The following is a 15,762-nucleotide window of genomic DNA, read 5'->3' on the forward strand; positions in this document are numbered from 1 at the left end:
AGGAAATGGTGACCCAAGGGGGAAAAGGAGGTAGGTAAGGGATGCCAGGAAGAAAAAAAAATAGTGTGAAGTTCAGAGGTCAGTCTTACAATCAGGTGGGAGTAGGTGATTACTTTTTCTGAATGTCATGAGTGCTGTGGAGGAAAGTAGGTGAAGGTAGGAGCGTGCAGATATAAAATCTAAACTAAAGTTAGGTGAGGGAAATAACAATAGAACTCATGTTCTCCAGTTAGCTACAGGTAGGGCTTCATGGTGTGATTTCTGAGTGTCAAATAAGGACTAATGGAACCCTGCTATGGAAAATCAATAGACCTTGGAGGAAACTGAATTATTAGAAGATGCTATGCTTAATTACTTGTTATACAACCAAATTTAGCATTTTGGGACAGACACTCTCCTTTCATAACTAGAAGTGTGGCCTGAGTTTGGAGGAAATAGGAAGACAGTGAATGTTTTGAAGATTTGAATTAGGTAAGATTTGAATTAGGCAGGGATCTACATTTTCTATAAAGGTGTTCTTGACTATACAAAGACCACAGAAAGCTCTTCATCCACTCAATTGCTTAACGAAGGTTCCCTCGTGATACTAGCTCTATTGTTATTTAATGTCCTGATCATTCAATGATGCTATACCCACCTTGAGAGTAGAGATCATGCATAATGTTTGGCGATGTATATTAGAAAAATTTTCTAATTTCTGTTAAGGTCTAGAAATGGGATCAAGGGCTAATCCTTCAATGTGAAAGATCCGAGTTTGAACATGAGCACTGTAATTCAGCTGACACTTGATATACTCTAGAAGGGCCCTATAAAAGTAGAAAACAGAGAAAAAAATTTCCAGTGGCCATGTTAACCTCCAATATCACCTCAACGCATCCAGCTGCCTTCTTGTTGATGGGAATCCCAGGCCTGGAGCACCTACATATCTGGATCTCCATTCCCTTCTGCTCAGCCTATACTCTGGCTCTGCTTGGCAACTGCACTCTCCTCTTCATCATCCATGTTGATGCAGCCCTCCATGAGCCCATGTACCTGTTTCTGGCCATGTTGGCAACCATTGATCTAGTCCTTTCTTCTTCAACACTGCCTAAAATGCTGGCTATTTTTTGGTTTAGAGATCGAGCGATCAACTTCTATGCCTGTCTGGTCCAGATGTTCTTTCTCCACTCCTTCTCCATCATGGAGTCAGCAGTGCTGCTGGCCATGGCTTTTGATCGCTATGTGGCCATCTGCAAGCCACTGCACTACACCTCGGTCCTGACCCGGCCCCTTATCACCAAGATTGGCATGGCTGCTATGATTCGGGCTGTGACACTAATGACTCCACTTCCCTTTCTGCTCAGACGCTTCCACTACTGCCGTGGCCCTCAGATTGCGCACTGCTACTGTGAGCACATGGCTGTGGTAAGGCTGGCGTGTGGGGACACTCGCTTCAACAATATTTATGGCATTGCAGTGGCCATGTTTATAGTGGTGTTGGATCTACTGTTTGTTATCCTGTCTTATACCTTTATCCTTCGTGCAGTTCTACAGCTTGCCTCTCAGGAGGCCCGCTACAAGGCCTTTGGGACATGTGTGTCTCACATAGGTGCCATCTTGGCTTTCTACACACCTGTTGTCATCTCCTCAGTCATGCACCGTGTAGCCCGCCGGGCTGCCCCTCATGTCCATATACTCCTCGCCAATTTTTATCTGCTCTTCCCACCCATGGTCAATCCCATTATCTACGGGGTCAAGACCAAGCAGATTCGTGAGAAAGTCTTAGGACTATTCCTGAGAAAGAATGAATAAATGGAGAGTGAGAAGCAGGTGGAGAAAAAGTGGTGCAGGTTGAATGCTGGAGTGGGGGGTGTGAATATGTTAGGAAGTGGAGGGCTGTCAGAGTGTCTATGTTTAGTTCTTTCTTGGTGTAATGAAAAAAGTAAATGATGACTAGTATCTCTGGTCTGATCAGGACTCAAGGGTCTGAAACCTCTTGACTGAAAACGGTTGATTTTCCTATTTTCTCAGAGTCTTCACTCTTATTGTGAGCTTGACAAAGGTTTAACCCACTCTCTTTTCAGTGATACCACCTAAAGACATAAAGGTGCTTGCAAGTTTTTTACTTAAGAGAAGACTGAGAATCTGAGTTGCTGGGACTTTGGTTAATTATTCACTCAGGACCTATGTGAGGACCAACTGTTCATGTGATGCAGGAACCCTTTCTTAGTCATTCTGCCAGGTGGTGTCCAGACCCTGAGTAAACTCTCCCAGTTCAGGGAGCTTGTGCAGTTCTAAGTCAGCTGCTGCTGTAACAAATACCTAAAAATGTAGAAGTACACTTGGGAGTGGGAACTAGAGGCTGGAAAGTTTTTGAAGTATATGTGAGAAAAAGCCTAGAGTATCTCAAAGTGATTTTTGCTTAAAACTATAGAACTTAAGTCATGCTTGTTTGGGCTCAGAAATAATAGAAAAAAATTGTGGAAGCTTTTATCTTTTTAGAAAATACCTGTGTCACCGAGAACAGAATGTTGGTAGAATATGAACAATAAAGGCTCTTCTGATGAGGTTGCAGACAGAAAGAAGGACTATGCTATTAGTAACTGGATAAATCTAATTCTTATTATAAGGTGGCAAAGAACTTGACTGAATTGTGTTCTAAAGTCTGTGGAAAGTAGAACTTGTAAGTGATGAACTTAGATATTTAGCTGAGAATATTTCTAAATAAAGTCTTTAAGGTATGGCCTGATTTTACCTTGCTGTGTATAGTAAAAAGAGGGGGGAGAGAGAGAGAGAGATTAAAGAATGACTTGTTGAACAAACAAACAAACAAACAAACAAAAAACCCAGAACTTAAATGTTTGGAAAATTCCTAGCTTATTCAGATTGTAAAGAATAAAAAGTATATTCAGGAGAAAACATTTGAAGGTATGGCTGGGCCACCATTTCCTTAAAAAGATTAGGTTTATTACTTATTTATTCAAATAGCCATTTCAGCAGAAGTCAGGAATAGAGACAGTTAAACAGGAAAGACCTGTGGAAGGTCCCCATGGCTGATTGCTTGGCCCCCCATGCATTACATGTCAGGTCAACAACAGTTACGAGAATGATACACTAGAAGGTGCTGCCAGCTTGGACCGAAGGTGCTGGAGAGGAGGTGAAACGGTGGAAAGCTGTTAGAGTTCTGGGACTCTCCGTTCCAATTGAACGGATTGGCCAATGGAGCTATTTGGCTGTGAACATGAATTCGTTCTTCAAGAAAAGGGAAGAACAATACCAAGATGATTCAGAAGTTTTTAGGGCTGCCATCACCACTGCAGGCCCAAAGAGCACAGATCCATGGGTGGGGTGGTCTCTCCTCAGTTTCAAGGGGCAGGACACATCCTTCCTTTCAGGAGTTCAGGCTGCCCTGTCCAAGGACCAAGGGTTGGAAATCCCTACCCAGGGCTGAGCTGTCAGGGCTGCAGCCAGGATTAGTGGGTCAGAGCCACCACACTATTAGGCCTCTTCAGTCCTAGTAGGCAGAGCATCGAGCCAAAAATGATTATTGTAGAGCCTTAAAATCAAATGTAATTTGCTCTGCAAGGTTTCATGTTTGTGACTCATAAGACCATTGCAAACTTTTTCTCTGGTTTCTTTCTTCTTCCTTTTGGAATGGGGGTGTCTATGCTATGCCTGTGCTCCACTGTATTTTGGAAGCAGATAACACAATTGGTTTTACCAGTTCCCAGCTGAAGAGGAATTTTGCCTAAGGATGACTCATACAGCAACCAAAACGCAGGTCTGGCTGCCTGCTGCTATGAAAGCCAATACTTGAAACAGGTGCTGATGTAAAGGAAAGCAGTTTATTTTCAGATGCTGGCCATCTGGAAGATGGGGAATCCATGTCTCTCAGCCCATCTCCAGGGAGGATGGGGGACTCACTTCTCAAAGCCTATCTCCACCTCTCAATGGAGACAGAGGTTTTTATTAGGAGGAAGAGGGGAACAGAAAAAGAGGTCAAGTGAGGGATTGAAAAGTTCTTTATGTGAAGACTAGTATAATCCATTCCAATAAGGGAAGTGATGGTCTGATGTGCATTAGCCTGGTTTAGTCATCTTGGCTTTATGTCATCCTGACTTTTTTTCATCCTGGCTCCATGTCACCCCAGCTCCACGTCACCCCAGCTTCACGTCACCCCAGCTTCACGGCATCCCAGCTTCACGGCATCCCAGCTTCACGGCATCCCAGCTTCACGGCATCCTGGTTTTACAGTTGAAGGTCAGAAAATCTCCTGGAGCCAGGATGCCTGAAGGTTGGAGTCTCTGTATTTTGGAGTTAGTTCCTAGGATTCTTATACAAGCATGCTGTTTATCTATAAGCTACATACTAGTCAGAATCAGCATTTACAGAAACAATGTCAAAAGAATGGTGGGGTGGGTTACAATTCTTTACTGTCACAATTTACCAATGCCTCAAACCTCATCCATAAATGACTAAATGAGATTTAAATGAAATTTTATATTCAGGGTTGAGGATGGAATGAGTTAAGATTTTGGGAGCTATTAGGATGGTGTGAATGTGTTTTTGTGTGAAAAGGATGTGCATTATAAGAGGCCAGAAAGCAGATCTTTGTGAGCCGAATTGCATCCCAACCCCCACAGTTTATCCATTGAAGTCCTAATTCCCAGACTCTCACACAGGGTCTTTAAGGAGGTAATTAAGTTCAAATGAGGTCAATAGGATGGTTGCTACCTCAACATAAATCGTTATAGGAAGGGAAAATTTGGACACATAGAGTGGGAAGCCCCTGTGAAGACAGGGAGAAGAGTGCTAAGGAGAGAAGCTTCAGAAGAAACCAATCCTGCTGGCACCTTAACCTGGACTTGTAGGTTCCAAAATTGTGAAAAAATAAATGTCTCTCATTTAAGGCACCTAATTTGTGTTCCTTTGTTATGACAGCCTAGCAAACTAGTGCCCCCTTTTACATCATCTTTCCCCAGTGCATTCCTGTACTTTTATCTTGTGACCCCTTGGTTTCTTCAGAGACTACTGTTTAAGAATTACGTATGTCTATTTTTTTTAAAATTTAGTTTATTGGGGTGACATTGGTTAACAAAACCATACGGGTTTGTATATCTATTTCATTATCTATTGTAATCTCTCTCTCTCTGTTTTTTTTAATCCTCACCTGAGGACATGCTTATTAATTTTAGAGAGAGGGGAAGGGTGGGAGAGAGAGAAACATTGATGTGGGAGAGTAGCATCAATTGATTGCCTCTCATATGTGCCCCAGGTGGGGACTGAACACACAATCTAGGCATGTACCTTGATGAGGAATCAAATCAAACCTGCCACCTTTCAGTTTATAGGACTCTACTCTAACCAACTGAGCCACACTGGCCAGGGTTATCTCCTTATGTTTTTCAACTTTGAGAGAGGCTCTCCAAACCCATGTCAGATGGGATATGGAAGGTAGGAAGGTGTTGAAAGGGAAGGATACAGTAAGAACCTACTTGTGGTTATTCTCATCTCTGCTTTCATAATTCTCTCTATACACATACACACGACCAGCCCCCAGTGATATTTTACCTTTCTATCCCATGTGGTCATTGATTGTTTTTTCTGAGCATAGCTGAGATAGGTGAAAAGCTTAAAAATAATAGCAAATAGTAATAACACAAATAAACAGAGAATCATGTGTCTTAAAAGAAATAGCTATTTTCTAAAACAAAAGTCTGCTTCTCCTTCTGAGGGCTTACACAAGGAATGTCACCAGCCTTCAGGTTATATCCATCCCCAATGAAGAAGGAGTGGCTTTGTTTCTAAGTAGAAGTCTAATGTTATAAGGATCCCACAGCCAGGTAACATATATAACACCAGAATAACAAAGCAGTTACAAACAATAATAGGGAAGTTAACTTCTATATTTGCTCATTTGAGTGCACAGAGCATTAATAAGAAGTATAAGCAGCCTATAAGCATGTAAAAGTTATTCTTGTGTATGGGAGATGAGATTATGAAAAATAAACTTGGGGCAGTCATCTGGGCTTTGTTACAATATTTTCTATCATCTACTCACTAGGCATTTCAAAATTGCAAATGAGGGTGTATAGCTGCGTACCATCCATGCTTAGCAGGAAGAGTACTTCTGTGTAGGACCCTGTTCTGTTCAGTGATCCCTCAGCTGCTCAACCCTGAGGTCTTAGTTATGTCTGAATCTACTCTCACACAGCACATGTAACTTTAAAGGAATCTCATTGGTCGTTTTTCACAAATACATAACACAGTCTGATTACTTCTTACCACATACACAGCTACCACCTTGGTTAGGAGACAACATCTTTCTTTCTCTGGATTACTGCAATACTTTTAAAATTGTCTCTGCATTCCTCCCTGCACCTCCTATTGCTGCTCTCATCATAGACATCAGAGGAAATGTTTTAAAACGACCAAATCTTGCCAATTTTCTGCTCAAGACTCTGGCTTTGATTCTGAGAAAAATTAAACATCTTTGCATGACCTGTAGCTCCTGTGTAATCATGAAACTCCGCTAACAACAAAAAGCCCCGTGTGGGTGTGGAGAGCTCCTGGGACCGAAAGTCACCCCTACAATCTATTCAGCAAAAACAAGGGAAGGCAGAATACAATCGAATAATAGCTCTAAATGGGAGAAAGAAGAGAAAGGGCTCTAGGATTCTATTCCCAGGGAAAAATATCTTTCATGATTGAAGATGACTGAATGAGTTTGTTTTATAGACAATTCTTCTTATTCTTTTAAAATTTGTTTATTTTTATTCTTGACACTATTATAGATGTCACCCATTATATCCCTTTTGCCCTCCTCCACCCACTCCCTCCTCCCCAGCCTTCACCACACTGTTGTCTGCATCCATAGGCTATGCATACGTGTATATATGTTCTTTGGCAGATCTCTTCCAGTCCCCCGCCCTCTCCCCTCTGAGATCTGTCAGTTTGTTCCACGTGTCCATGCCTCTGGTTTTATTTTGTTTTTCAGTTTATTTTGTTCATTAGAGCTCACATATGAGTGACATATGGTATTTCTCTTTCTCTGACAGATGGAGTAAGTCACTATTAGGCCTGCACTAGAAGAAAAACTAAAAGTAGTTCCTTCAGGTGGAAGGAAAATGATCCAAATAGATATATAGAAATGTAGGAGGGAAAGAAAGACATCGAAAAGTTAAATTTGTGGATAAATATATATGGATATTGATGTACAAAATGCAGAAAGACAAAAATAGAATTGTAATGAAGTTCTAATACAAGTAGTCTAATAACTCTAAATGTTCTAATATTCCAAAATGTATCTCTAGCTCAGTTATGTAGGCCATGGTCACTGCCCACTCCATGTGCTTCTCATCCCTGGTCCTCTGACATCAGGCTTTATCCCCTCAGAATGGAGGCAGGGGCAAATTAAGGTATTTGTGCCCTCAAACTCTGCCTCCTTTTTGTGGCTATTTCCTGAATGGTCTCACTTCAAGCTGTACTCCCTCTATAAAACTTACACTATCCACCATGCTGGACATGGCCTAGATTCCTGGGTCCTAGGGGTATCACACTGTTTATGACTTAATAGTGTGTTCTCTGTTTCATCTTGAGCTTTCTTTCAACCTAAGGCTGATTTTCCTTTGTCTAGCTTTTACCCGGCAACAACTTTTGCCTCTTAACTTTTTGATGAGGTGCTCTTCACATGGCCTGTATCGTTTTGGCCTAACTGTGCTTGGTTAATTTAGGGTCAACATTAAAGCTACGATATAGAAATTACACTTAATCTTAACATCCCAGGAGATTAGATAAATCATGGGGGTGAAGGGATTGGGTGTCTCTGAATCAACTACCTCTGAAGGCTAATAAGAAAAGATAAAGTTCGGGTCAGGGTACCTCTGTGGGAAGGGAGTGGGTGTGACTGAAGTACATGGACCTCAAATTACTTACTAAAAATTATGGGAAGTTAGAGCATGCAAAATCCATGGGAACTTTGGCAAAAATCAGGGCTTCATAAAAAGCAGGAATTAAAGTGCACTGTAGGAAGAAAGATAGATGTTTATTATTCATAGATGGTTGGTCATTGTTAATAAGTAATTACATTGATAGTGGTTTTCTCAATTACACAATTAGATCTTACCTTCACCCTTTAAACTAGGAAAATGTGGGACTACCTTCACTTTAGAAACAGTGTGGCCAGAGAACTGCCATTCCAAAACCACAAGCTGGAAATCAATGTCAGTGCAGGCCAACATATATAATATGCACCTAAAATAAATCCTAAGAGATGATCTTGACGTGGTGAGGCTGGAGTTCTTGCTCTTCCATGTCATATCAGATAGGACTTGGTTACACTTTTCGTGTTGTAATGAGACTCTGTTCCTTAGGAGACACTGCAGGGAGGGGTGGGAGTCTGAAGAGGCACATCGAGGTACAAGCAGGCACTGCCTCAAGCGCTCACAGCTCTGAGAAACAAGTAATGACTCCTGGGAGGCACGACTAAGTACTACTAAACACGGAGAGGGCATGGACCTCAGAGAACCCAAGGGGTGAAGTCCTGGCTCTAGGGAGACCCCTTGTATCAACACCCAGAGAGGAGGCCAGAGTCTTCCTTGAGTCCCCAAGGGCCTCATCAGGTACACCAGTGCCTGCTTCCACATTTTTGGGGGGAGAGGAGCAGAGATTTGTGAAGATAAAGCCAGCTGCCTCCTTCCCAGCTTCTTCCTTCTCAAACTCCTCCCACTGATGTTTCTTGAAGCAGAAGGACAGGGCCAAGAATTCTACCTCAGACAAAAGGCTATGGTCAGAGCTGAACTAGCAGACACTGGAATGAAGTGACACAGGTCTTGTGAGTGGGAGATTATGGGACACTGTTAATGACCTTCCACACCCAGTCCTGGTCTTAGACATCAACTCCCTGCCTGCTCCCTATTTTGTTATTGCCTTTATTTTTGCCCCTCAATTGATGGAGCATAAGTCTTGATGGTCCAAGCCACACGCTTTGTCTACAAACTCCAGACACTCCCTCCACTACTGAGGAGTTTTGCTTTCTTTCTATGCCAAACACTGTGGTTCACCTTCAAAAAGTCTTAGCTGATTATATTCCAGCTTGAATACTGTTACTTCTCACCTATCATTCCTCCTCCCACCCCACCAGTATCCTTGTCCCATATAGAAAGTTTCTGCAGTAGTCAGGAGAGAGAAAATGAGGCCTGAACTAGGAAGATGCAGGGAGGGGTAAGGAGTACATTTCTTATAGGTTCTCCTTCCACAAGCTACATGATTGGAGGACCTTAGGTGAGTGACTATTTTCCTGTCTTTGGGTCATAATAATTCAAATAATTTTTCTGATACTCTTTTATAATATAGGTGTAGACTACAAAGTAGTGCTAGTATTAACTGAGTACTTTTTGTGCCTGGAGACTCATGTAAGCACTTTTGGAAACATCAAAGAAATAGATGAGTCCTATGATCTTGTGGGACAGTTTGGCTTCTGAAACAGAGCACAGGCAGGTTGGAACATTCACTACAAAGCAGGTTCTGGCATTCTGGATATTTGGTGAGAAAGGCTGGTTCTACCTACGCCCTTACATTCTCTGAGATCCTTATTCTGAGAAGGGTATATTTTTGATGAACTTCAACAGAAGTAAGGGCCATGCCATGTTGGACACCCTGTGTTTGGGGTAGAAGTTGGACAGAAGAGCTAACTTTTTATTTGTGTGAGAAAGGGTGGATAGGTCACAGGGTTGTCACTTATGTTCAGAAGGTGGGGAGAACAAGCCAGGAAGAGGTAGGGGCTCAGAAGCAAAATAAGATATGCTCATTTTTGTTGACAAATGAATATTTACTAAGAATGAAGCTGCAACAGCTGTGTGAGATCATTCACAGTCATTTGTAGACTATTATGTAGTGAGCACTATTCTTGGCATTGACAGTATACTTGGGAAAACAAAAACGTTCTGCTGAAACTGGAATTGTTCCCTACACAGCCAAAATGCTTGTTCCTGGCACAGATGAAGATATGTTAGTAGAACATGGGAAAAATTCTTTCCAATGATAAGATTTTATTCTGATGCAGGTAACCAAAGTGGTTGGGCTTTCTTTGAACTTCTATTTTGGTTGAATGTTAAATTGGAAGATAACAACCAGCTATTGGACCCTCTAGGGAGATCTTGTGACCACAGTGAGGAGACAATTTCCGTTCTGGTTGTTCATTCTTAATTTAGTGAAATAGTCAACATGATGTGTATGCTAGATGTTGAACGTGAATAAGGCAGTCTCTTCACTCCAAGTGCCTCAACTTCACAATATGTGGGGTGTTTGTGGTGAGGTAGAAGCTGGAGCAGCCCCTTTTAGCTGCTGAACCTAAAAAATCCGGTGCTATTTTTGACTGCCTTTTCTCTTATGATCTATATGTAATCTGTCAAAAAGAGATTCCATGGCACTTTTCTCAAATACATCTCAAATCTGATTGCTTCCACCACCTGGTACACTGCCACCACCTTGGCTCTTAACCAGTGTTCTCCCTTATTACTGTCATTGCCTCCAGAGCCTGTTTTTCTTTTCTTTTCTTTTTACCACTACGCTTTCACGTTATTCTCATGATAAGAAGTAAAGAAAACTTAAAAATTGTCAAATTTAGTTCATAAAATATCTTTGTGACATTAGCTCATAAAATATCTTTGTGGGAGAAATGAGGAAGTTTTGCAAATTTCCCACAAAAGCTTACCAGGCCCTGTGTGATCTGGCCCCGCCTTTATGAACTCTGTAAGTGTCTCATTCATTCTAATCCTATAGCCACACTGGCATCATAGCTGATTTTTGAACATAAGTGATATTACTGTCTTTGAGTATTTGTTCTGACTGTTCCATTTGCCTAGAGTTCTTCACCCAGGGGTAATTCCCTATATGCTCTATCTTTTATGCCTCTCTCACTTTTTTCTCACTCACTTTTTTGTTCTAGCCATTGCTGCGGTAACCACTTGAGTGCAAGTATAGCTTGATTGCACTAAATTCAGCTGCACCCTGCCCTTGGGTTTCTCTGTTCCATTGCATGGGCACCTATAGAGACTGTTTAGCTACTATGGAACATGTGTGAATCTGTAAGTCTGAGGAAATTAATACTTTGGGTTCACCTTTGATGGGAGGTAGGTGGGAAACCAGTAGATAAATACATCCCTCTTATATCTTGCTTGAGCAGACAATTACTGAGTTGCTTTCTGCATTATACTGTTTTTAGAATTTTTCAATTACAGTTTATATTCAATATTATTCTCTATTAGATTTACCTATACAGCATAGTGGTTAGAAAATCACTTACTTTACAGATGGTCCCCTCATCCCATTGTTTAAGTAAACACCTTGCCCCATACATAGTGATTACAATATAATTGAGTATATTCCTTATACTATAATGTAATTCACATCTTTGTGGCTATTCTGTACCTAGCAGTTTGTACTTCTTAATCACTCAGCAGTGATCACACATTATCCAGCTTGAAAAGCAGCTTTGGATGTGATTGTCTGTGTTACTGTTCCACTCTTTCATTCTACCTTATTCCCTATTATAATCTTCCCCATAAACACTTTCATGGACTCCAAGGTTCTGACTTTTAATGGAATGGAGCTAACATATTTTCTTAGCTCATTCAATCTTTGCTCTAATTTTCTACCCAACGAGGCCTACATCAATTTCTTTTTAAAAATTTCTACCTTCCCCTTCTTCTAAATCCCAGATGTCCAATTTTCATTACCCTTTTTTAAAACTATTACATAAATTATTTTATTATCCATCTCAAACATTAAGAAAATCTGTTCACTAAGGCATCAATCTATTTTGTTTGCACATTTATGTTTAATGTTTAGTAAAAGTATACCTTTTCCAATAAATATACCGAATATATTTACTAAATATTTTATGAATATAAAATTGCACAAAGTTAAAAATAGAACCCTGAAGAAATTTCATATTTAGAGGTAAGGCAGATACAGGTAACCAACATGAAAAGCTAAGGAGATAGAAAACGATAGAGTCATTTTAGCCAAGAGAAAAGGTTTCAAAAGGAGAGAACTGTGAATTCAGATACGAATTGCTGAGAAGCTGAGTTTCATGGAAGCAGGTAGATTACAATGGCACCATCATCAGAGAGGTCATTGGTGGTCCCAGTGTAAGTGGTTTCAGGGAAGTAATGGGAATAAATTCAGATTGCAATGTCCCATTATCAAAGGATACGTGAGAGAGTCAAGACTGAATATAAACATTTCTAGATGTTTTCTGTGAAGAGAAGCAGAGATTTGAAGTAATAGAAGGAGGAGAATATAAGGTAGGAGGGACAATATTAGTCAACATAATGATTTTGTTTAAAACTGTAGTTCTGTGGAAGAAGAGATATAAATGACAAATAAGGCTCTGCAAACACTGAAGAATTACACGTAATTCCTTATACATAAAAGAAGATTATACATAATCTGTCCACAGAACATCCCATAAACGTAGGGCTTTTCTCCTCCCCACTTATAGAGAAGAAAATGGTCTTGGAGATAAGTGATTGTGTAAATTCATACAACCTGTATAACTGGCAGTTGTGATTTGATCCAAGACCCTTACATTCTAAAATGTTTCTGTACCACATGGAAATAAGTCATTTTTCAATTTGGTTATGTTGACGTTGTTGCTTATAAACCATTTAGACGGAAGCAATAAAGTGTAGTTATTTAGGGCATGGAATTGCAGAAAGCTAGAATACAAACTCAGTTGCCCAGCACTATCAAATCTGACATCTTAGAGAGATTAGATTTCCAAAAACTTAATTTTCTTATATTGAAAAGAGACCCAGATTTTTCAGTACTTACTTTGCTCAGTGATAGAGTAAATGTTCTAAATACATTATTTTACATAATGCTTATAAAAACCACATTAACTGGATCTATAAGAAACAAATAGCTGTGTAAAAACCGGGCAACTTCAATGTTTAAGGACTTGAAAGAAGAGAAAAATGAACAAGAGAAAAGGAAAAGGTAAATAATTAAGAATGAAGGGCATTTATCATAAAAGGCAGACATTGGTCTTGCTGAACATGGGAGAGTTTGCCTGAAATGAAAATGAGGGAGTTGGAGGGTGGAGGGAAAGCCGCACGAATAGAGGGAGCTAAAACTGAATTTGGACGGAAGAGATCAGAGGGAGAGGCTCCTCATTTTCTCAGTGAGCTGGAGGCAGGGCTGTGTGCACAGAGATTTGTGGATAGGAAAAGGACCTGGAACATATGTCCCAGAGCAGATCTCTCTAGTAGAGCTTTCAACAGTGAATAAAACATTATGTACCTGAATGGTCTACTTGGGTATCACTGGTCACATGTGGCTATTGGGCCTTTATAAAGTGTTAGGGATACCTGACAAGTTGCATTTTTATTTTATTTCAATAAAAATAAATGGACACATGTGGCCAGTGGCAATCGTATCAGATAATGTAGTACTAGAGAAAATGTGCGATTGTGCAATGAATAAGATTACTAGAAATTGCAGGTTTTATTCAACTTATATAGTCACCCAAGCCAAAGATTCTGGGATAGAAAAGTGGCTTTTGTGGTTGTGAAATTATCTTGATTATCAGGTAGAATGGTAGCAATGGATGTTCTGAAGAAATGCATCTGTTTACACATACTTCCTCTTCTTTTAACAGGATATTCTTGACATCACCTTTGAACACAGAAAACACTACCTTGTCTTTATTTGTGTATGAAAGCTGTTGTGTGATAACAGTACTAATCATGTTTAATATTTTGTTTGGTCAATGAAATTCAAAGTTCCTTGAGAGAAGAAAATATGGATTATAATTCTCCATGTCTATGAGGCTTAATAATGAATTATTTTTAAGGTCTAACAATGAGAATAATATGAACTACTCCTCCCAATGAGGTACATACAGAAAGTAAAGGGGCCCATTAAAACTGACAAGAAAAAATTCCAGAAGCCATGTCAACCTTTAATATTACCTCAACTCATCCAGCTGCCTTCTTGTTGGTTGGAATTCCAGGTTTGGAGCACCTGCATGTCTGGATCTCCATTCCTTTCTGCTTCGCCTATACTCTGGCTCTGCTAGGCAATTGCACTCTCCTCTTCATCATTCAGGCTGATGCAGCCCTCCATGAGCCCATGTACCTGTTTCTGGCCATGTTGGCAACCATTGATCTAGTCCTTTCTTCTACAACACTGCCTAAAATGCTGGCTATTTTTTGGTTTAGAGATCGAGCGATCAACTTCTATGCCTGTCTGGTCCAGATGTTCTTTCTCCACTCCTTCTCCATCATGGAGTCAGCAGTGCTGCTGGCCATGGCTTTTGATCGCTATGTGGCCATCTGCAAGCCACTGCACTACACCTCGGTCCTGACCCGGCCTCTTATCACCAAGATTGGCATGGCTGCTATGATTCGGGCTGTGACACTAGTGACTCCACTTCCCTTTCTGCTCAGACGCTTCCACTACTGCCGCGGCCCACAGATTTCCCACTGCTACTGTGAGCACATGGCTGTGGTAAGGCTGGCGTGTGGGGACACTCGTTTTAACAATATCTATGGCATAGCTGTGGCCATATTTATAACGGTGTTGGATCTGCTGTTTGTTATCCTGTCTTATACCTTTATCCTTCGTGCAGTTCTACAGCTTGCCTCTCAGGAGGCCCGCTACAAGGCCTTTGGGACATGTGTGTCTCATATAGGTGCCATCTTGTCCACCTACACACCCGTTGTCATCTCCTCAGTCATGCACCGTGTGGCCCGCCGGGCTGCCCCTCATGTCCATATACTCCTTGCCGTTTTCTATCTTCTTTTCCCACCCATGGTCAATCCCATCATCTACGGTGTGAAGACCAAGCAGATCCGTGATCATGTGCTAAGCCTATTCTGGAAAAAGTCTGTGTAGATGCATTGTTTTTTCTTACTCACTAATCTAGTACTGAGTGAGTGCTAAGTTAAGAAATAGAGGAATGCTCTCAAGTAGGAAAATTGTAGAGTCTGTGTATTTGTTAATTCTCAAGTTTGATAAAAATAATGAAGTCCCAATCTCACTGATTCATCAATAGTCTGTCTGATAGCAGAAGTTTGTCCCATAGTCTGTGTATGTCCCATAGTGTGTCTGATAGCAGAAGTTTGACCATCCTATTTTCATAGACACATCACAAGAAACTTCCAAAGTGCTATTGTCATATCAGTGAAAAACAGTAGGAATCTTGTCTGAGACTGCTGGACTCTTCATCCAGACTATGAGTGAGAAACTGAACCCCATAATTTGTTACCCAAAGGCTAAAAACACATACAGTACTGAAATTAATTCCATATCTCCTTTGATAAGTGGTCTCCAGCTTCTGCCACTCTTTAACTTACAACATTTGTAGTGGTTCATAGTTTGTTAGACAGCTCCTTTTCTAAGGAGACTTATTTCTTCTACTAAGTCAGTTCCTTTCTGACCTATAGAATGGCCCATTTATTTATTGTACAATTAACAAGGGAGTGTTCTGATATCACTTGATAAAAATTCATATTATGTAACTGTTCACGTGCATGTGCCTTAGTCTCCAAAAAAAGATCTTAGTAATATTTGTGGAGTGAATGAATAGAAGAGCTCAACACTATCTTTGTGCTCTATACTGTGGAAATGCCTTCTCTTTTAGGGATGAGACTTCTGAAGCTAAAGAAGAAAATAGTGATGATATGCAGTTGTTTTAGGTTATTGCTGTTCACTGGCATTTACTATCTCATTCCTCTCCTACTGGAGGGGTGTTTCCTCACTGTAAGAATGGTAATT

The 15,762-nt window shown here is 40.6% G+C and overlaps 2 protein-coding genes across 2 annotated transcripts; both read left to right on the forward strand.

Moving 5' to 3' along the window:
• The first annotated feature begins 846 nt into the window (after window positions 1-846).
• LOC119002669 (olfactory receptor 52K1-like) lies at window positions 847-1,791 on the forward strand. Its single transcript, XM_037068689.1, has one exon. The coding sequence runs from the start codon at window positions 847-849 to the stop codon at window positions 1,789-1,791; it is 945 nt and encodes a 314-aa protein (XP_036924584.1).
• Window positions 1,792-13,900: 12,109 nt separating this feature from the next.
• LOC119002648 (olfactory receptor 52K1) lies at window positions 13,901-14,880 on the forward strand. Its single transcript, XM_037068658.1, has one exon. The coding sequence runs from the start codon at window positions 13,936-13,938 to the stop codon at window positions 14,878-14,880; it is 945 nt and encodes a 314-aa protein (XP_036924553.1). The 5' UTR covers window positions 13,901-13,935.
• The last annotated feature ends 882 nt before the right edge of the window (window positions 14,881-15,762 follow it).

Source organism: Sturnira hondurensis, unplaced genomic scaffold (assembly GCF_014824575.4).
Source record: "Sturnira hondurensis isolate 20B ecotype Veracruz unplaced genomic scaffold, ASM1482457v3 Scaffold0017746, whole genome shotgun sequence".
NCBI lineage: Eukaryota > Metazoa > Chordata > Mammalia > Chiroptera > Phyllostomidae > Sturnira > Sturnira hondurensis.

What these genes read in the sequence shown, in the direction of transcription:
- LOC119002669 (XM_037068689.1), top strand. Translation starts at nt 847, where the DNA reads ATGTTAACCTCCAATATCACCTCAACGCATCCAGCTGCCTTCTTGTTG.
- LOC119002648 (XM_037068658.1), top strand. Translation starts at nt 13,936, where the DNA reads ATGTCAACCTTTAATATTACCTCAACTCATCCAGCTGCCTTCTTGTTG.